Below are 23,869 nucleotides of genomic sequence, written 5' to 3'. Positions count from 1 at the left end.
ATTACAACCCAGTTCTTCACTGAGTTGGAAAGATCAATGTGCAATTTCATCTGGAATAACAAAAGACCTAGAATAGCGAAATCCATCCTCAACAACAAAAAAACAACTGAGGGAATCACTATCCCTGACCTCAAGCTATATTACAAGGCAATTTGCTGAAAACTGCATGGTACAGAAATAGGCACGTGGATCAATGGAATAGAATAGAAGATCCAGAAATGAACCCTCACATATATGGTTACCTGATTTTTGACAAAGGAGCTGTAAACATTCAATGGAAAAAGGACAGCCTATTCAACAAATGGTGTTGGTTCAACTGGTACTTAGCATGCAGAAGAATGAAAATAGAACCTTTCTTATCTCCTTGTACAAAGCTCAACTGTAAGTGGATCAAAGATCTCCACATTAAACCAGATACACTGAAACTATTAGATGAGAAAGCAGGGAAAACCTTAGAACACATAGGCACAGGAGAAAATTTCCTGAACAAAACACCAATGGCTCAAGCTCTAAGGTCAAAGATTAACAAATGGGACTTAATGAGATTGCAAAGTTTCTGTATGGCTAAGGACATTGTCAAGAAAACAAAACGGCAGCCAACAGAATGGGAAAAGATCTTTACCAACTCCACATCAGATAGAGGCCTAATATCCAAGGCATACAAAGAACTCAAAAAGCTAGACACCAGAGAATCAAACAACCCTATTTAAAAATGGGGTACAGAGCTAAAGAAAACGTTCTCAACTGAGGAATATGGAATGGCTGAGAAACATCTGAGGAAATGCTCGACATCCTTAGCCATCAGGGAAATGCAAATCAAAACAACCCCGAGATTCCACCTCACACCAGTCAGATTGGCCAAGATCCAAAATTCAGATGACAGCAGATTCTGGCTAGGTTGTGGAGAAAGAGGAACACTTCTTTACTGTTGGTGGGGTTGTAAACTGGTACAACCACTCTGGAAATCAGTCTGGCGATTCCTCAGAAAATTGGACATAGTACTACCTGAAGACTCAGCTATTCCCTCTTCTGGTATACCCTAGAGACACTCCAATATACAGCAAAGATACATGCACCACAATGTTCATAGCAGCTCTATTTATAATAGCCAGAAGCTGGAAAGAACCCAGATGTCCTTCAGTAGATGAATGGATACAAAAATTGTGGCACATTTACACAATGGAATACTACTCAGCTATCAGAAACAATGACTTAACCAAATTCGTAAGAAAATGGCTGCATCTAGAGAATATCATCCTGAGTGAGATAACCCAGTCACAAAAGAAAGGACATAATATGCAGTCACTGATAGTGGGATGCTAACCCCAGAAGCTCGGACTGCCCAGAAACAACTCACAGACCATGTGAAGTCCAAGAAAAAAAGAAAACAAAACAAAACAAAAAAAAACATTATGCTAAATCCTTACACACCAAGAAAATATTTACTAATTCTGGGTTATATCCTGATTTACATGTACTTTATGCTCATTGTAACTAGTAAGACCTTAATGCATAGTATCAAACCTTTAAAAAAAGAAAAAAAAAGCCAAGCACTGACAAAAATGTATTTGTATACATTTATGGAAAAATGTTTAAATTTTTTCTTTTATCTTTGTTTTTTAAAATAAAGTTTAAAAAATAAATAAAAAATAAATAGAAATTTTAAAATGACTATGCAGAAATATATATATGTATGTGTGTATATATATATAATTGATTTAAAATGTACTTATCTGTGTCATATATAATTGTACTGCCATGTATCCTTGTTGCCCTGCCCACCTGTCTATTTGGATTTTATCGTTCTTGTTGAAACTAGACCTAATTTCAATGCTGAATAGTAGAGAATAAATGCTAAGAAATGTTAAAAAAATCATTTAGTTTCCATTTAGTAGAAACTTTTTACTTATCTCATAATCATAAGCAATTCTAATTCTTTATGCATATGAGGGACGAAATTATGAACTATTTCTGGTTCAGAAACTTCTAAACACTTAAAGAAAAATGAACTCAAATGTAAAATGTAGTAAGTTTCAAGAGACCTTTGGATTTTGTGCAACGTGACAAACCCTACTGAACAATAATTAGAATATTGACAGCAAAAATTAAAGAAAAATATTCAAGTTATAATATGAAAACTTCTGTAAGGCAATATAAATTTAAAATGTGTTAAATATAGAGATCTCCAACTAATAAATTTTTATTTCAAAATTAAATTTATGTTACTTATATTGAATTAAACATTTAATACAAATGTTTCTAATAAAATCACATTATAAACAATGACCTATTCAAATAAATGATGCATGGGAGGCTCCCAGTTGATCCTTATTAGATACATGCATTCATATTAGTTATTATTTTCTTTCTTGAGACAGAGTATCATGCAGCACAGATTGGCTTTGAATTCACATGCTCAATCCATGGAGCCCATGATGACCTGCATCTTCTGATCTTCTGGCCTACACATAAACTTTGGATTAGAGTCCAGTTCAATTACATCTAGCTTATATTTTGAAAATAAATAATTACATCTAGCTCATAATATATTTGAAATAAATATGTTAACAGGGAAAAATGGGCAATGATAGGGGTCAAATAAACTACAAGCCAAGGGGAGAAAAGATATGAGTAAGGAAAAATATGGCATAGGATAGATTTTACATGATTTATTGCTTAAGAAGTTGTCTTAATGATGTCAGGCAATGTCATCCTCTGCTACATATGCACCTGGAGCAATTGGTCCCTCTAAGTTTACCCATTGGTTGGTGTTTTAGTCCCTGGGAGTTCTGGGGCATTTGGTTGGTTAATAATGTTGTTCTTCCCATGTGGTTGCAACCCCTTTCAGTTCCTTTAGTCCTTTCTCTAGCTCTTTTATTGGGGTCCCCACGTTCAGTCTGATGGTTAGTTTCAAGCATCCTCATTTGTATTAGTAAGGCTCTGGCAGAGCCTCTGAGGAGGTTCCTGCTAGTAAGCACTTCTTGGCATCAGCAATAGTCCTTCGGTTTGGTGGCTGCATATGGGCCTTTGGTCCAGTAAAGGTTCGTTTTCCCAGTGTAGGGGAATGCCAAGGTGCTAAGGTGGGAGAGAGAGCACCTTCATGGAACCAAGGGGAGGAAGAGGGGGTATGGGAGTCGGGGGAAAGGAGTTAACATTTGAAATGTAAATACAGAGAATATCTAATAAAAAGACAAACAAGAAATTTTCTATCAATAGACGTCATCTTTAAAACGCATTTAAAAAGTTGTCTTAAATAGCAAGAAATCAAAGATATTTCTAGATAATCTTACTTGAGTTTATAGATTCCTCTTTACTGTGCTAAATCTCACTTCAAAATTGTTTCTTCTTAATACAGTATGTCTTCTATGCTTTGTCATGAAACTGGTTATTTTTGGACCCTAACAATTTATAAATGGAATAGCAGAGCAGATGGAATCAGACCATTTTTGCCTGTAGTAACCAGAAAAGGGATGAAAGGAAGTTGGGCAGAAAGATCTGAAGGGGCCAACATTCAAAGAGATTAAATATAACTTACTATTTATTAAATTTATTATACATCTTACAAACTGTGGCAAAGTCAGAATGAAGCCAGTGCAAATAGGTGCAACAGAGGGTGCAAGAATCCCACTGCACAAAAGGGAGACCGAACTAGATGTGAGATTTAACTTAAAGTAAGGCGTTCTGCTTAAAAAAAAAAAAAAAAAAAAAAAAAAAAAAACAGGAAAAACTAAAGGGTAGTACCTTAAATATGCTAACAGCATAGTTTCACTAGAATACCACTGAATTCTGATGCAAAGAAGATAGTCACAGATCACATGAAGAATTTAAATGGGTACATTTAAAATCTGTAGGTAGATTACATTGATATAAAAATAACACAAGATCCCAACTGTCCAAAAAGACATAAAGTGACATAGAGTATAAAGGATCAATTGAATAGCTTGGTCTTGTTTGCAGGACAGAACTTGAAGACATTTTTATCACCAAAGCAAGGAGCATGTGAGTTACAACTTCACTAGTGTAGAAACAGAATCAGAAAGGAGAGATATAAATTATATGTACTATGAACTTTCCATTTTTAAAAGCTTGATGTTTAACCCTCTGACTAAGTGGGTTCTGTTTTGTTTTGTTTTTACTGTTGTTTGCTTGTTTGTTTTGAGAAAAAGTCTCAATATATAGTCTTGGCTAGCCTGGCACTTTTTATGTATGCCAGAATGATCTTGAGCTCACAGAGATCTGCCTATCTCTGCTCCTGCCTCCTAACTTCTGGGATTGGAGGTGTAACTCACTATGCCCTGCTCTAAGAAGTAAAAGATATTCACTCTCATATTCTGAGTATATAGTTCCAGAAATCTGACTAAAGAAATCTAACAATAATTTACTATAGATAAACGAAAAAGTAGTTGTCTCCTTTAAAAATATCTTTGGAAATTTAAAAATGTGTCTGGAAAGACAAAGAATTAGGTATAATGATAAGATAAATCAAAACATTGATATTAATAATTTGCAGCTAATAAATATACTATAAATATTTATCTTAGTTATTTGTAATACTGTATAAAATATTTAAGTTCTGTTACTCTAATTTAATACAGGTAATTGGATAATTGTTTTAACATTTGTAATTTTAAATCAGATATGTACTAAGTTGATAAACAATATCAGAATGTTTTTCAGAGTTTAGCAAAACATCTGCTTAATAATCAGGTTTGTACAAAATTACCCCAGTGCCCTTAGAGACTACTGAGACATAGAGAACTTTAAATTCAAAAGTAGTTAAAACTTAAGAGAAACAGTATTTGCTTAGCACAACGGAGCAACCAACACAACCAAACATAAAACAGTTCAAGGGAAAAAAAATAACTGTAAAGTCCACCAAAAGACATTTTGATAAGCATATAAATAATATATATTTAAAAGCAGTTAATAACCAATTCTGACAATGAAGTCGTGAACTATGGAACATTTAAATATTACTGTAAGATCTCCCTCCCCAATTAAGTTAATCTAAATGTATGCATACACTTTGACTGAGAAGTCCCCTTGTAGGTACACAGGAACGATTACAGCACTGAAAACAAATCAGCAACTATTTTTCTTAGAAGTAACTTAAAAATGTTTGTTAAAAGATTTTTTAAATTTTCATTTTATTCATATGGTGGTTTTGCCTGCATGCATGTCTCTGTACCAAGTGCATGGCTTGTGCTAACAGGGTCCAAAAGAGGGCATCCGATCCCCTGGGACTGAAGATAGAGATGGTTTGAGAACCCTCATGTGATTGGTGGTCGGATCAAACCCAAGTACTTGGCAGAACAGTTAGGACTCTTAAACACTGAGCCATTTTTTCAGCCTCTTAGTAATCATTTTTAACAATCTTCGAAAAACGTTATATTGATAATAATAATTTAAAGAGTCACAAAGTATTTAGAAGTAATCGTACTGAATAAAAATCTATAGGGATAGATTAGAACTCACAGTATGTGGGATTCTACCTTCCAAAACAAGATGATAAAATAAAACACATATGGGATACTTCACTTTGAATTTTCTTCAATTGTACTGCTTTTAAATTTAAAAACAAAATACTAAAGAAGAATACATCTTTTAATAGGTTGTGGTAAAGTCTAAAGCTAGTAGATAGGCTAATTACAAACATCATATATAATAATCAGTTTTGTTGCCTTTGATGTGAATCATGTTACACATTTAAAAAACGAGTAGCTCAAATGTACACGCACAAACACACACAAATATCTTAAAACAAAATTCTATTTCCCACAAATTCTAATGCTATTGACCTTTCAACTTTCACAAATACAGTATGTGATTAAGCTGAATGTGAGTCAAAATGTCAGTCATCTAGTTATAGTAGATACTAATCCCAACGGCAGTAAATTATACTTAAAAGGACCTTGGCTGCTTCTAGATCTTCAATTAACAACCTTGTAATTATTTCCTTTCCTTCCCATCCTACATCTCACAGAACAAGACTCAAATTACACCCTAAAATATATGTCCCTATTTCACTCTCTTTCTAGTAAAAACTAAAGCGTAAGCTCATAAAAATCCCAAATGACTATAATGCTTCCATATTTCGAATGCTATCTTTTAGATTTCTGAGAACTATTTCACACTGTCTCCACCCACTTCCCCACTATATCATACCCTCTGCTTCCCCACCCCCAGATGAGGTTAGGTTGATAAATGGATTTGGAGATGGAATAAAGCCAGACATCAAATAACTTACTTGAAATCCATCTCTTACCTTCTGTACTTAACCCTGGACTTGATGTGAACTTGGCTACGTCAACAATTTTTACAGCAAATTGTTGCCCAGTTTCTCTGTTGATACATCGTCGTACAACACTGAAGGGACCCCTAAAAAAAAAAAGGTCAATTTTAATTCACCAATATTAATTTCTTCTTTCTGATCAACATCTCACTCTGTTTCCTTATTTACCATAGACAAACTCTAGAGTTTCACAAAAAAATTAATTAATACAATTTTGAATTATTGTCTAATTCAAAGGTAATTCATCATTTTAAGATATTGCTATACCATTTAACTTTGTTTTTTAAAATAAAGTTGTTCAATTAAAAAATTATTTACAGATCTAATGCTGCCCCCTCCCTGTCCCTCCTCACAGGGTTCCTCCCCTCTCCCCTTCATGCCTGAGAGGGTGCCCCCCAGGGGGTATCCCCTTAAAAATAGGTATTGCTAAAAAAAAAAAAATAGATATTGCTATACCAAAAAAAAAAAAAAAAAAGAAGCCAAATAACTACTAGGTTTTCAAATCAAGATATATATGTTTTAAAAATCTAAGTGGTATCCTTATATTCAGGACAAAAAAAAATCCCTGGTAATTGCAAATAATTATCAGTGTCTGACACAATGGAAAGTTTGTAGAAGTGGTAGTGCACAGACATACTTCTGTTTAATATGATATTGTATTTCAATTACAACATCTCTCCCTTCCCTTTCCTCCCTCCAAACCCTTCCATTTACCCCTCCCTGCTTTCCTTCAAATTCATGGCCACTTTTTTCAACAAATTCTACTGCACACATATAAGACATACTCCTTTTGAAGCCAAAAGTTAAAATCATTAACACCCCCCTCTCATCTTGCCACAAACCTAATCTTTATTTCCATATCTTACTGAGTTTCTCTCCACCATGTCTTGGCATGTCACAAACTCTTAACTTTAAGCTCCATTTTTTTTTACAGTGACATACTGTTTTTTAAAGAAAATCTTATATTATATTCTCACTTAAAATCACAAGGACAAAATTTTGCTCATGAGCGCGCACGCCCACACACTTAATCAAGAACCAAAATACAAAACATATAAGCAATTAATACGGAAAAGATAATCTTCAACAAAATCTGGACAACAGTCTTGAGCAGGGAGTTCACAAGGGAAAATCCCTGAGTGACTTGGTGTCCAGGTACCTCTCTAGTCTGATCCCCCAAATTTTACAGAAATCCTCCATCATTCTAAAACTTCAAATTGGAAATATTTTAAACTGCCATAAGTGATGAACTGCCCTATCAGTAAAAGTCACTGTACTGGTCTACTGACTCGTTTACCTACATGTCCTTACAATCTTCATCAGTGACTTAATACATGCCACACAGTTGAATATGCGAAGTGAAATAACATGTCAAATACTTGGGTCCAGAACACAAACACACACAGACACACACAGACACACACAGACACACACACACACACACACACGGGATCTTTTCAGATGAACAGTCATCACATAAATATCAGAATTCAAGAATTTAAGATACCCAAGGCCAGATTTGTTGTATGAAACTAGCACTTCAAATATGATTCATCCATTAAATATAGGAGCATATATGCACGTATACATGTTTCCAACCCTACTGGTGGAAGAATAGACAAAAAAACACTCTCACTGGCTTTTAGAGGGCACTTGTGTGTGTGTGCTCAGGGTGCATGTAGGGAGAAGACATTTATATATGTTCCTCTGACTTATAATACTGTTTCTCCTTTTTTCAATTAAAGAACAAGCAAATAAATTCAATCTAACCTATACATAAACTCTCATTTGTGGTCAGATGAATGCCATCATCACAACCATCAATTCCAACTAGCTTCAAATCTTTCCACAAACAGCAAAGCTAACCTGGAAGGGAAAGAAGGGTTAATGATGTTCATGTTAAGATCACAAGTCTACAGAAAGAAAACTTTTCCACAGTCTCTGAAAACCACTAGAAGATGTTCTCAGTGATAACACAAGGAAGTGAAGCAGGACTCCCACAAAAGCTTCCATTTTTAACCTGGATATCTTACTTGTGATTATTTGGTCTTATAATAGCATGCAATTTCAGGAAATATTTAACATAATCAGGTTTTGTACACACAAAAACCTCCAGGGTCTCTATTTATATATTCATTTTTGTGTACTATGATTCAATTCAATGCATCATTTTGTAAAATCTCTGAGTCTGTCTGTGTGGTTGTTTGTGATCAATCCAGTGAATTTTAAAACCCCTTTCCTGCTTGAATAGAGGTAAAGAAAGCATAAGCTTCGCCCGCTCCCAGTATATGAGAACTAAGATAGCTGGGAGACAGGAGAGAAAAAGTGATGAGACACAAAACCACCTTTGTAAAAAGGAGCACACACACATACAAAATAACAACAATTAGAAAAGAGGCCATGGATTTGAAAGAGAGCAGGGCAGTCATGGGAGGACTTGGGGAGAAGAACAGAAAGAGAGATGATGTAATTATAATCTCAAAACATTTTTAAAAATATGAGTAAAAAATTAAATCCACTGCTTTAGTAAGCTTATTTAATAAGGTTTTAAAAGGAGTGTATTTATGAATTCTTCAAGACCTGAGCTCAAGTCATAACTAAAGCACAGTAAAGACTTTTCCTTCAGTACATGCAGGGATCTAACAAAGGGGAGCTGAGACAAATTTAACAACCTTAAAGGACATCAAAACATAGTCTGGGGTCGCTTATGATTTCATTCACAACTTAAAACTCAGCAGAAAGTAATAAAACAAATAATTTGGGTTGGTCTTTTATGAAAATGGAAAGCAATAGTGGAAAGCAATAAACAGCTGACAGTCTGGGGAAAATAAAAGTTCGGGAAGAACAGGTTTCAGTTATGACTGACAACCTTTTCTTGACACTTGGAAGTTTTTACATCAAATGTATTTGGTGTACCGTATAGCCAATTCTTGAGTATTGATGTGGAAGAAAATGAGACATTATCTTTCTCTACTCTGGGTATTGACCAAAATAGACTGACAACTGGTGATATTTCAGATTTGATTAAACAATCTTGGGAGAGAGAAAATGTATTTATATTTATTTATTCATTTACTTTTGAAGATGTGACCAATGGTATGTTCCACACACTCCAGTAATGGCCTCATATCCATGCATATACAGTCAGCACTAACGGGACTTCACAGGTCATTAACTAGAAAAGGCATGAAGCTGGGGGGGGGGTTGGGATATTGATGGGACTAGAGGGGAAAGTTAGGAATAGAAATAATGATATTTCACCGATACACCATGAGATTCTCAAAACTAAAGAAACACATAACAAGACAAACACCTGTGCATGAGCATACACTCTCCATTCAACTCCACAAACACCAAGTATTGACTGGAGTTGTAACACAATGTTCTTATTCAGGCAGATGGATACTTGCATAATTCTATGGCTTTTAAATTTTTTAATTAACTTTACTATGACAATTTAATACAAATGCATAATGCTTATTAACCACTCTCAATTCAGTCCTCTCCCATCTCACTATGCCTCCTACACACACACTTCCTCTTTCTCACATGTGTCCATTTGTTTTTCTTTGTGACCTACTGAGCTTAACCAGGGCTGTGTAAGTGACTGAGGGTGTGAAGCTATCTGTCCAGCTCTGGTGGGCTCAGCGGTGTATATATAACTAGAGACAATTATTCCCCTACTCCCCAAAACCATCAATAGCCAACAGTGCAATAGGAAGGTGTCTGAGTCCCTTCCCTTTAACATGGGGGTAAATGCACTTGCTGAGTTCATGATTGTGACACAGACATGCTCCTTTGCTTTTCATTTATAAGGAAAGCTAAATGCAGGCAGTAGACAATCCCCATATAAAAGCTAAATATTTTAAATCACTATAATTACAAGAAACTATGCCACAAATTATGCCTGGTTTCCAGCAAACCAAGATAAATTGGGTACAGTACATCTGACTTATTTCCCAAATATACTTAAAAAAAAAAAGGTTAAAGAAAAGACTGGGAGATTAAGAAAACTGAAATGTATTAATCAAATTTGAGGGATAAAGAGCGTACACGGATACAATGTTGTTAACTGATCCAGCAAACTTGGGAGAACAGATTTAGAGAAAACAAGGAAGATTATTTGGAACCAAACCCATTTATGTTACAGAACAATCAAGAATCTCATGAATTTGTAACTAGAAGAAAATTTTAAAGAATTTTTAAATTGTTAGGTCTCTGTTCTTGGGTAATTGCTCCTTTCTCATCCTAACAGGGTTCCTACTTTAGAGGCAGGAATACATTCTAAGGACCAGAGAGAAGGCCATTAAGAAAGGGATGTTACATAGAAAGCAAAGGAGCATGGGGATACATATGTGTGCGTGTGGGGGGGGGGGTACAGCTATATTGACAATCTCAGTCCTTTTCAAAGATAAGATGAGGTTCCCCCACATCATTCAACTATATTTCAGCTTCTTACAACATGGGATATGACCCTACCATACCACAAATCTGAATCTCTCCCTCTCTCTCTCTCTCTCTCTCTCTCTCTCTCTCTCTCTCTCTCTCTCTCTCTCCCTCCCTCCCTCCCTCCCTCCCTCCCTCCCTCCCTCCCTCTCTCTCTCTCTCTCTCTCTCTCTCTCTCTCTCTCTCTCTCTCTCTCTCACACACACACACACACACACACACACACACACAAATCATGCCAAAAGGTTTCTCATGCCCAACAACAACAATCCAAAATCAATTGTGTAATGAATCTGAGGTGTCCGGCAGCAGTCACTGGTATAGTGTCAGAGCTTTGGTCCACTTTGTACTGTACATGCCACTCAACACCAATGACTGCTTCCTAAAACACCTTCACTCACATTTGAGACTGGTATGTTATGAACATGGCAGTGCTTAACCATGAACATATCTGTGTGTTTATTGTACATAGAATGTTTTCTGATCTTATCAAAACAATGTGTTGATTATGAAAAACAGACATTTAATATTTTCCTACTATAATTCCTGAACATGTAGTAAATTAGTATACCTTTTTACTGCATTGGGTTAGAGTTACTGACTTTTGAAATCAGTGTTTAAGTTTCTGACTTGAGTTTCATTGAAAACAAACACCAAATGAATTTTGGTTTGGTATCAGTACAGAATTTCTAACAATTTTTAAAATGATCATAAACACATTTCTATCATTTTCTATTGTGCATTTATGCAAAACAGTGTTCTCAGAATTGACAATCACAAAATCAATATCAATCAACTCTGAAAAACATTTAATATGTTCTATGTTCTTTGGTATCAAACACTCAGCCAAGATTTAATTTATGTAAAAATAAGCAATTTACTTAATTTTTATGCAAATTTGTTTTAATCCTTAACAAATGGTGGAAATACACACACACACACACACACACACACACACACACAGCAATTGTTTTCAAATAAATGTCTTTATGACTCATAGAGCAAATGTTTGATTCGTACGCTTATTTTACCTGAAGTTATATAAAAGTTTCTAAGGTGAAAAGGGTCATGATTAGAGAAAGGTTAAGGTGCCCTGAATTAATTAAATCCCCTTCCAGAGAGAATCATGGATTCTCAGGAAGTCTTCTGCTGTGGGTTTATCTCAAGTTAGCACTATTGCCATTTTGAGCTTTTTTTTTTTCTTTTATAGGAAAGTAATATGCACTGTTTTCCCTGAAGACTAGTAGCACTCCCCCCAGGCTTTGCTAATCAAAAATGTCTCCAAGTGTTTCAAAAGTTCCAGAGGTTGAGGGGCAATACTGCCTCCAAGTAAAACAATGCTTCATTTCTCATCATGGCCAGACAACCACAGCTCCCAAGACTTCTGGAGAAGAATCTAAAACAGGGGCCAAGGCTAACAGAAAGTGTGATTCAGATCAAACAGACCAACAAGAGAAGCACTGAAAATTGGTAATAAGGTTTAATAACTATGAAACAAAACCAGACATTGTAGAAAACAAAAAAAGAGCTTTTAAAAAAATAATTGTCTGGCCTCAGTGGGAGAGGAAGCACCTAGCCTTGCAGAGACTTGAGGTGCCCCACACATTCAAAGGAGAAGGAGATGGAGGATGGGGAAAGGGCTGTGGGAAGTGGTGACTGGGAGGGGGGCAGTGGGCAGGATGAAAAGTGAATAAGAAAAAAAAATAGTTAAAAGATAAATAAGAGCTGGAGAAATGGCTCAGTGGTTAAGAGCACTGACTGTTCTTCCAGAGGTCCTGAGTTCAATTCCCAATAACCACATGGTGGCTCACAACCATCTGTAATGGAATATGATGTCCTCTTCTGGTGTGTCTGAAGACAGTGACAGTGCACTCATATATATAATAAGTAAATAAATCTTTAAAAATAAATAAATAAATACAGGGGAAAAAATCTAAAAGTTAACATAAAGATTGGCAGGAAATTTCCCATAAATCAATGCACAAATAATAAAATAGAAAGAAAAATTCCCATTTTCAAAGGTATTACCAAAGATTCAGCAAAATAACCCAAGTCTGTGCATACAGCACTGTGGAATGGAATTTTCCTATTTCCAGATATGAATGTGAGAGTGCACAGAGAACAAAGATGAGCACACCTCATACATGGTGCCCCAGGCACCCCAAGGGCTTCAGATCACCCAGTGGCAACACTAGAACAAGACAGTCGGGGAATACCTTCATACTGAAGGCAAATGTCCTCCAACTCTTAACTCTGTATCCAGCCAGAGCACCAAAAACCATCAGGGTATTCTCAGACACTAGAAAGCCAGCAATTACTTGCCATGTATCATGGAAATTTTATTATAGAATGTATTTGTACCAAGGAGTATACTAATTAAAAAGACACTAAAAAGATTCAAACAGGAGCTCCACTACAGAATAGAAAAGAAGGCAATCCCTAGTAATATAAAGAAGAGAAGTTTCAGGTGACCCAGGCTAGTGGGTTCCTACAACTGACTACCTTCTTAACCTGGAACCACAATGGTGGTGAGCTGGTTCCAGATTGCTGTTTAGCATTTTCTGGCTATGGCTAATGAGATATCCTGTTCTTTTTTGCTGTATGGACCAAGTGAGTACCTTCATTTTACTCTGCTGCAGCATCCTGCTTTCATGTCTTCCTGCGTACTAACTAGAGGCAAGTGTCAGTGGGCCCAAGAGCAGGAAGTGAGGTATGACCTATGCCCTGGACCACATTCATTTTGAACCCAGCCTACATTCACTGTAACTCCAATTTCCTTCCTTCCTGGCAAAAGTCCCCAAATACTAGTAACCTTGCCAATAGCTGACTTTCAGAATGAAATTCTAAAGATTCTCGGGACAATCGAAACTGTACTATAAGGACTGGTTTCACCATTCCACTTATTACAGGATGGGAACAATATAGTCTTTTCCTTACATAGCTAAATATTATGTCAAAGAAAACATACATTTCGTGTAAACTACAAGGAAAAACAAAAAGGAATTACAATCAAGTCCAAGATGATGGTTTAAACAGGAGGGAGGCTATGAGAAGAACAAAACAGACTTGAAAGCAATATAATATTCCATTTCCCAATTTGACATTAGATTTGCTATTTAATTTTATCATAGCTCTTTATACACATACATTACAAATTCCTTCCTATATGGCTTACTTTACTTTTCTAGCTTTAAAATATTTTAATGGCTGAGTGAATAAATTTCTAAGATGTTGCTAATCAAGAGAGGTGTTCTTAATTTTTAACTATCTGTATAATCAAAATTATTTCAAATAATATACATTAGTGAAGAAAATAGTAATTCAAACACAAAGTCAATAGAAACTGTTGATTATAATTTTATATCTAACTGAAATCAATTTAAAGTAATATTTAAGTTTCAATAAACAAACTTTTGTGTTACATTTGTGTTACACTTACTTTGTGTCACATTTACTTTATGAAAGGTTTACAAGTACAAAATATATCCTAGGAAGCTTTTAATAAATTGAGTAAGTTTGTTCATATTGTAGGTCTGGATGCTTTGCTATATTTATAATGAATTGCACAATGTACTACAAAATGTGTGGAAATTTTTGAATGATAATTTTTAAAGGAAATATGCAGCCAGCAATAAAGGTATATATATACCTTTATATATATTAATATTCACAGCTCATATAAATATGATAGAGTTCATATACTGTTGATCCCAATTAGTCAGAGAGTCCATATCTCTCAATTTTCCTACTTGTTTAAATTTATTTGTAATCTTAAAATCAATGCCTGATGCACCTTTATAGTTTATGGTTATGCATACAGTGTCAAAATTTTTGAGTCTCCTGATGAACTTGTTGCCAGCTGAGGTCAAACGAGTTATATCCCCTCTCTTTGTTCCTGTTGAAACTCTATAAACAAATTACTTTGTAAAGTCCATTTATCCGTATGCTTTCTATTTTGTGCATTTTGTTGATTTCACTACTCAAAATTGTCCCCAAACTTGGTGATGAAGTACTTTCTAGTGTCTCTAAGGCACCAAAGGCTGTAATATTCTTCATATGGAAAATGTGCATTTGATGAGATTCATTGAGGCATACATTTTAGAACTGTTGACTATGGGTTTAATGAATGATTATAAACAATATATTATAGAGAACATTTTTAAACAGAGTCACATACACATAAAGGTTATATAGAGACTGACTGGCTGATGAAAATATTCTAACAAAAGGCTTAAAAGAATCTAATTCTCTATTTCCCCCAAAGAATAATATTTAAATTATTACAAAGTATAAGAATTAACTATGCATGTACATATGACACATATATACAAATGTGCATATTATATAATATACACATTTTTGGTGTCTAAAGAGGATTGATTGTAAAACCCCATATAAGTACCAAATTTTACTGATATTTAAGTCCCCCATATAAAATAGCAACAACTATCAGAGTATAATCTACACATTCATTTCTGTATACATAAAATCATCTCTAGTTTACTTATTAAACCTCCTACATTTAGATATGTGTGTTTCATGTGAAATACTCACAGAGGTTGGAAAGTTACTAAGAGGCCATGAGCAAAGGCATTTGAGGGAGAGGAGATAAAATGCACTGTTATGAAAGGTTAAAGGGGATAATGCAAGGAAGGGGTGAATTGGATATGGAAAGACAGGGTAGAAGAAAAAAGGGAAAGGGACACTGAAGAATTTTTTTATTAAGTCATATGGAAACCAACTACTGTACAAGGATCTTAAGGCATATCTATTAATATACATAAAGGGAGTTAAGATGAAGCTATCTTATAATGAAGCAACAATGACCCTGCTAGACAGCAGAGGCTAGCTTTTATGGTGCTGAAAGGTGTATGCACACTACCAGAGGAGAAAAGTAATCAATTTCACCCACCTGTGAACACCCTGATGCGCTACAATGAGTGGTGGTTCTCACCTTCTGATTGCTGTAGATGATCAACACAGCAAACCACAACTAGCTACATTGTATAGAATAAGACAGTGTAGACTGTTCATCCCTAAATAGAACATATATGCCACACCCCTCCTCTAATGGCTCAGGGATCATTGGAAAAGAGGGAGTGGAGAGAATGTAAGAGTCACAGGTGATAGATGTCTCCAAGAAAGCAGTGTCCTCTGGACCCAGCAGGGAAGCTGCACATATGAATACACAGCAGGTGTGACAGCACAAGACCCTCAACCCAAATCCAGACCAAATCCCAGCATGAAGGGGACACAAAGCTCCACCCCTAGCCCAGGAGCTACTGAGAGAGGAAGTCTTACAAACTTGCTGCCTAAAGGTTAACAACTAAAGATTGATGAAATACAGATTGGTAAACACTGAACATAACAGAAAATACAAGCTTACTTTGAAAAGTTGGCAATAGATCTCCAATAATCTAACAGAACAAATCAGGTTTACCTGTGTCTTCAAAGAGTTAAGACTGCTTAAAAATATTTACTAAGTCAATACTTTTTTTAAAAATTTTAAGTGACTTATTTTAATGGCTGCACAAGCATGTGGACAGTGAGTTGCAGGCCAGCTCCAGCAAACAGGAACAGTGTCTTCTCAAATCTCAAACAGAAGAATGAGCAAGCAGGGAAGGGCACACAGGGAAATCTACAGAGGGATAAAGGAGTCTCAGACTGCTGAGGAGTGGGAAATGAAAACTAGCCCAACCCCCAAACTCCAGCTTGGAGTGACAACCTAAGGAACCTGTCAACCAGCAGAGCTGGCTCCCTAAGGTGTGACAGAGAACAGACTGCAGTGGTGGTGGAACTGAATAACTTTACTGTGGACATAAGCAAAGTTCTCAGGTTCCTCACTGCATCACCAGTGACATCCAGGGACAAAGACCACAAGCATCCTTTTTATTGAAGCTGTTACTCAAGGGCCAGGGCTTAAAACAAAACTAACAGTTCTTCCTCTGTGTGTAATAGCTCACTTCTTTTGAGGGGGAGGGACTGCCCAACACCACTGAGACTTCCCCATTTGAGATTGCTAACAGAGATGAAGGACCCAAGTTCAGTTCCAAGCACCTATATGGTTGCTCATAGCCATCTGTAATTCTAGTTCCAGGGAATCTGATACCCTCTTGTTACCTGTATAGGTACCAGACATGCATGTGATACATATATATACATAAAATAAATCTAATTTTGTAAGTTTCTGTTAGGTTAACTCCTCCTTTCTCAAAAGAACATGTTTCATTTAATCATTTCTTTCCACCCAAACAGTTTATCTAGCATCTTGTGCATGCAGCTGGTTTCTATTTGCTTCTCCCTACCTGATATTTCCTGGGCACCCACACAGAGAATTCATCAGGCTAAGAACAATAGGAAAAACACAAGCTACGGTCTATTTGGGAGATAGAATAAGCATGACACACACAAAAAAATGAAACATTTAAGAAGCTGTTCAGCTAACAACCTATTCTCCTGTCACTCCGTAAAATGAAACGCCACATGTCAGGTTCAGGTATGGTGGCGCATGCCTTTAATCACTCAGCTGCCTCTCCCTCTGAGTTCAAGGCCAGCTGGGTCTACAGCTAGAGTTCCAGGATGACCAGGGCTTCATAAAGAAATCTTGTCTTGAAAAATAAAAATAATAATAATTAAAAAGGGAAAGAAAGAAAACAATAAAGTAGATGTGTAGTAAGTGTGCCCACTTCTGCTCATGAGTTCAACTGCCCACATCACTACAGAGAAGTTATCAGCCTGGTGGCACTGAGGAACCGCTGCATGGAATGTGACCTTTTTTTTTTTTTTTTTTTCAAAAACAATTCTATGTGAGCTGGAAATAATGCTCACTGGTAGGCTAGCACCATAGATTCCTGGGTTCAACCCCCAACACTGTAAAAAGACAGAAACAAAAAAACCCCACTATGGTACTGAAAATTTATTTTGTTTTGTTTGTTTGAGACAGGGTCTCCTTATGTAGCATAAACAGACCTCAAACTTAGGGTCCTCCTGCCTCAGTCTCTTAAGTGATGGGATTACAGGCCTGCTCTACCACTTCTGCCAAGTTTTTGTTTTAGGTTCTCAAGTGGGAATTAAGAGCAGAAGAAAAATAGGTAGCAGCAGAAGCAGGCCGATATCTAAGTCTGAGGCAAGGCTGGTCTACATACCAGGTCCAGGCCAGCCAGAGCTACATAGGGAGACTGTGTCTCCAAATAAAGCAAACAAACCCACTTAATGAAAGGGGAGGGGAGAAAATTGAGTTCATTAGATTTTACCAAATGTATTTTCCATTTGTTAGTTTTTAAAATAGCTTCAATTGATGTTGCACACACCATAGCTCATTACGCTTCTGTACTTAGTCTGTCTGGGAAAGCAAATGAACTGCAGGTAACATCTCCACCAGAACTGCTCTGGGAACATGATTAGTCTGCACAAACACATCACAAATTCAAAAGCACACAGTACACCCAAAACCTTTTCTATGAAAAGCTCTTTGAACATGATCAGTAGGCTTGTAGGCTTTGGTGTTTGGCAAACATCAATTTTATGCTGTGTTCTTGTGTCTCAGCGCTAAGAGCGCCATCCAAGTCCTTTAAGCAGTGAGGACATGTGCAGAACCAGTTCAGATACAGTAGAATTCAATGACAAAACAAGGATGGCTGCCTACTTCCTTCCTCAGCACGCACATGTTCTAGCTCTGTAGAGGGCCAGAGCTTCAGGCTCCTCCTAGTCCTCCTCTTCCAACTTGTCTCCATTGGTCCCTGCTGCTCTTTCTGGTAGCACCATATGATCAGAAGCACAAGGACCAGGGTGAGTGGCAGCACTTTCCACCAGGGCTGCTGCTGCTTCTTCCCTAGGGAATGCTCCAGGTCCAGCGGACTGGGGTGGCTTTGCTGCCAGAAAAAATGGATTGGGAGGTTGGGGTCTTCCTCCTCTTCTTCCCTGTCTGCAGAATGAGCTGGAGACCGGCCACGGGGCGACGGATTCAAACTTCATGAAGCCCAGCCCATGAGCCACAGAGCCTAGACTGCTCCCTCAGCCCCGTGAGCCTCGCACAGTGAGGCACACAATACTTAAAATGACATAATCTGTCTTTCTGTCAAATCTGAGAAGTTTAGTAGGCCTTGCTTTTATTTTCAGGTACCATGCTAGCATGTGGTCAAGCACTGTGTGTGTGTGTGTGTGTGTGTGTGTGTGTGTGTGTGAGAGAGAGAGAGAGAGAGAGAGAGAGAGAGAGAGAGAGAGAGAGAGAGATTTATCTTTTATAAGAGGACTATAGACCATACATAGCACAGTCTGCTCAAAGCAAGTGATCTAGAATATTTGGTAGTGGTATGTCTGAAGGTTGGCATAGGTTAGAACTAATATAAAGGACTTTGTCAACTCACACATGATCAAGGAAAATTGCTAAGAGGAGAAACATGTTTTGTAAATGTCAGAAATAGGAAGGGGAGTATACATAAGTAAAAAGAAATAAGTAAGAAAGCATGAGGGACTCTAAAAGACACAGCACAAAGAAATTTGACTTCATTATACATGTGGAGATCCTTTTGGCTTAATATATTTTTTAAAAATCCAGAAACAGATATTGAAGAGCTGACATTTTAAGAACTAAATTGACATTTCACATTTTATTTATTCACATCATTTCCTACAATGGAAAAAAAATACAAAAACCAGAATAACACAAATAAAAAGGTATAGTAAAGCAATTCCTATTTCTAAGGAACTTCTGCTAGATATAACAGCTACTGGTATACATAAACAATGTTAGCATAAGTCTATAGAACTAAGTACTGAAATCACATAGTGCTACAGGTTTACTATCTATGGTAGGCAAAGTGGCCATAGAAATCCACTGAGACAGGGAAATTTAGGAAGGTAAAAAATGATCAACAGATATCCAAGACAAAAGGAGATGGGAAAAAGTTCAAAAAGTGGACAAAAAAAAGTGTATAATAGCCCAGAGAGACATCAAATATTCAATGTGTACTGGGTGTCCCAAGCTATCTGGTACTGTTAGCATGAAAACTAGAGGATATAAAATGGCTGGAAAGGGAGAATGAAGTATGGGGGGTAGAGGCAGGACAGAAGTTATTATATTAGCCCAAGGGAGAGTTAACAATCTGGACCAACTCAATAGAAACAAATGAGAAACATTTTAGTATGTATATAAATTGACGATCTTGAGGGATGATAAGGGTGAACTGACAGAATATTGATAGATTTCTGATAATAATTATTGGGTAGATAATGGTATTGCTAAATGAGAGTAGAAGCATAGACAAAAGAACTGCAATATTTCTGAAAAAGAAGGGGAACATATTTAGAAGTTTATTTAGTAAATATTGCTTCTATAGGAACATGGGTTTAGACTTAGAAAGAGCAGAAAGGTAAAAGTTTAAAATTTTAAGGAAAGAGCAAGGAGGTTGGAGAGATGGTTTCAGCTAGAACAAGTATATGGTTCTGAGTTTGGAGCCCCTGTACCCATGTAGAAGCCCAGGCACAGTGCTATAAATCTATAATCTCAGAGCCCGGGAAGCAGAGACAGGAAGACTACTGGAGCTTGCTGAACAGCCCATCTAGCCAAATCTGTGAGCTCTGTGTTCAGTGAGAGATCCTATCTCAAAAAAGTTGGACATTAACTGATGAAAATATGACATAGATTACTGGATTTCACATGGTATATACACATAGGCATATGCCCTACCTCACAAGATCTCATACACATATAAAATGAAGGAATAGGAGTCAGCATGGATGTGAAAATTAAGACATGAACAACTACCATTTATAACATATCACCAAACTACTAGAACTTTTCAAAGATTCTCTCCTAGTTCTTATCAACTCTAATACAATTCTTGCTCCCATTTTATAGAATAGGAAGCTGAAGCTAAAACCACAGACCACTGGAGCTTAGACTTAAGGAACTCTACATTTCTATTTTCTGTACTCTTGAGAAATCATGAGTACACAAGAAGTAACTGAAGCTATTGGATATGAGAACCCTTAAGCAAAGAGATGAAACCCCCAGCTTCCCCTCAGGAGACATCCAGAAACACAATTATTGAAAGACTACAAGAAATCTAAAAGGAAAAAAGAATAAGAGCTAACCAATGTAAAAGACCTCTTGAAAAAAAAAACATATGGAAACTTATTACTGTAGAAGTGTAAAATATACATATCTAAAAGTAATCTAAATAATAGGGGAAAGAATGCCCCAACTAGATGTCTTATACCACCAAGTGAAAAAACTCCAGTATCAGAAAAAGGTTATATCCTGTTGGGCTGCTAACCAAAGGGGTCCTGGAACATTCCCAAACATCACAAGCTATTCACCGGTATCACCCAACTATAAACCCTGTGACCTACAACAGTGATGGGCTTACATAATATACTAGTGCAATAGTGGCACAAATGTTACTGGAGTACACTACTTTTTGGTTGGGCTTAAAGCCCACTCCATAAGATAGAATCCATAGCTCTTACCATTAAGAACCTGAGACTAGATAGCCTATGGTCCGAAGTGAAAGCCTAATAGTATTCTGCTAAAGGAACATAGCAATAAAATGACTCCTAATGACATATTGCTATACCCATAGATCACTGCATCACTCAATCAAATCATAGAAGATTCTATGTGCAGTAGATGAGAATTAACAGAGATGTACAACAAGAGAACATACGTAGAGTAAGAAACTTTGGAGCACTCAGTCCTAAGTAGGATGTCTTTATCAAAATTTTCTCCTCAAAGCTTAGGTCTCTATGTGGAAGAGAAGGCAGAAAGAGTATAAGAGCCAGAGGTGATGTATGACTCAAAAGAAACAATATCAGATACAACAGGACTGATATACATATGAATTCACAGAGACTGTGGTAACACAGGACCCACACGGGTGCAAGTCAGATAAGATCCCAGCACTGTGAAGGGAATATGGGCCTAGGCTACCACCCCTACCCAAGAAACTATTTGTAATTAATATCCATTGGCAAAGGGAAAATCAGTTTTCTCCAATGGAGTGACATTGGGTCTATCAATCAAATTGCGGGGCAGGCCAGGCCAACACAAAAAATTTCCATATTCTCCATAGTTTGTGCGTGCGTGTGTGTGTGTGTGTGTCTGTGTTGACATTTTTTTGTTGCTTGTTTTTAGTTTTGCTTTTGTAGGGAGGTGGGGAAGTTCTGGGAGGAGTTGGGGACAGAGAAGAAACATGATCAAAATATAGGATATAATTTTTTGAGAGAGAGGGTTTCTCTACATAGTCCTGGTTGTCCTGAAACTCTCTATGTAGACCAGGATGGTCTTGAATTCATAGAGACCTACCTGCCTCTGAATGTTGGAATTAAGGTGAATGCCTAAAGACAAATTCTTAAACCTCAGCATTTTGCAGAAATTCAACACCGAGGCCAAATGTCTAACAGAGTCTGCTCTGCAGAGCATCACAGGGTTCTACATCACAAACTGGCTCATTAGAGAGAGACAATATTTTTGAAACTAAGTCTTCACTCTTTTTTCTTTTTAACTAATTTTCTACTAGTCTTCATGAATAAAATTACCTATAATTAGTGCTAGCATTATCACAATTGCCAAATTTTCTGTACATAATCCAATTCTTATAAACTGAAACTAATAATTATTCAAGTCCGAGAGTGTGAAATTACATTGTAAATCACATCTTCAAAGTAATGTGTTTTTGTTGCAATTTACTAACAGATTTTATTCAAGATGGCACATTATCATACAACAGTATTATTGGAAACCATTATCACAACGGTACCTAAGGGTGAGGTGGGATTAATACTTAGGCTCAGAAGCTACCTTTAACAGTCAGCTTTGCAATACTCTGTGGAATGTTATAAATCTCTTCCTGTACAGAACCATGTTTTAAAAATCCCTAGTTAACCCTAGTAAGCTACATAAAATTAATGTAGCTAATTGAAATTATGTTATTAAAAGAAATTTTGAGGCCAGCAATACTCCCTTCTTACCTACTACTCATTTTAGCTGCTTAAGGTTACACAATATTGATATTAAAACAGAAGCAAAACAAAACAAAACATAATTAGCTAACGCTCTAAATTGAAGTTTTCTGAATTGGTATCATGTAGAGTTTTTTAAAGAATGAAATCTTCTACATCAAGTCAAATTGTGAAATATCACATGAAGACCTGCCTTATGTCTTCCTCATATCCTGTGGCATGTAAGTGACCTGTCTTGTGGTTGGGAATAAGCATCCCTTTCCTGCTGTGCCTATTATGGAAACATTATTAATCATTGATATTCTCTGGAAAAAACTGATGCTACAATGATATGAATCTTTCTTTTAAAGATTAAATTTGTTCTTTGTCAAAGTCATACATATAGATGATTTCAATCTTAATATTTAGAATAACAACATGCATTATTATGTTGTAATGTTTTAAGGGCCATTCAAACATCATTTTTCTGTAACAAATATCTAAATATGGCATAAAAACTGTTGATTAAATAACTTTTGGGGTGTTAATCCAATTTTTTGTTTAATAATGGATAGGAAAGATTTAGCTATGTAATTTAAATGTCTATTCATTAATACTCCCCAAAGTAATTTGCTTTCTTTTACAATTGTTAATATAAACATATTCAGCAGGCAACCTCTGGTCTTCTAACCAAAAAAACCACTTAACACAATGGCAAAGCATGCAAAGGAAATAACCATTTACACTCAATTACCCAGCCCAATGCAGGGCAGCAGAAAATAGGTTTTGAATTATAATTGTAGTAATCAGTTTCTAGGTCTAAAGAAGAAAAGTAGATGATCTGGAAAATAATTGCTTTGGGGAAAGAAATCTGAAAATAAGAGTACAGTAGATATAATTGTTTAAGCAAGATAGTAAAATATCAAAATATTTAGGAAAAAAAATTCACAAGTTAGGTAAGAAACCAAAGTCCCTCAATAGCAATAGTGTACCCTAGTTAGTAAAGCTCACTTGCAACCAATCCAAAGAACAGAACAACCTTTCTCAGCATTTATATGACTTCCTGTTAACAAGTAAGGTACAAAACAGTGCCTAGAGAACAAGAACAGCCAACCACATCCCTCAAAACAAGAGCAAGTGAACTCCCTGAGTGTTCTCTTTTCCCCTTTCCCTTTTGCAGTTGAAAATAAC

At 36.3% G+C, this 23,869-nt stretch overlaps 1 protein-coding gene across 1 annotated transcript in view; it reads right to left on the bottom strand.

Annotated features, from left to right (window-relative positions):
- The window catches only part of CASK (calcium/calmodulin dependent serine protein kinase), a 346,973-nt gene that overhangs the window by 268,056 nt on the left and 55,048 nt on the right, over positions 1 to 23,869 (bottom strand). Inside the window, exon 2 of the mRNA XM_080910355.1 lies at positions 6,266 to 6,378. Within this exon, the coding sequence (XP_080766481.1) occupies positions 6,266 to 6,378 (113 nt within the window). The remainder of the gene's footprint in view (positions 1 to 6,265; positions 6,379 to 23,869) is intronic.

This window comes from Micromys minutus (genome assembly GCF_963924665.1).
Source record: "Micromys minutus genome assembly, chromosome: X".
Taxonomy (NCBI): Eukaryota; Metazoa; Chordata; class Mammalia; order Rodentia; family Muridae; genus Micromys; species Micromys minutus.
Note: the sequence above shows the minus strand (reverse complement) of the source record. Positions and strands in the feature narration are given on the sequence as shown.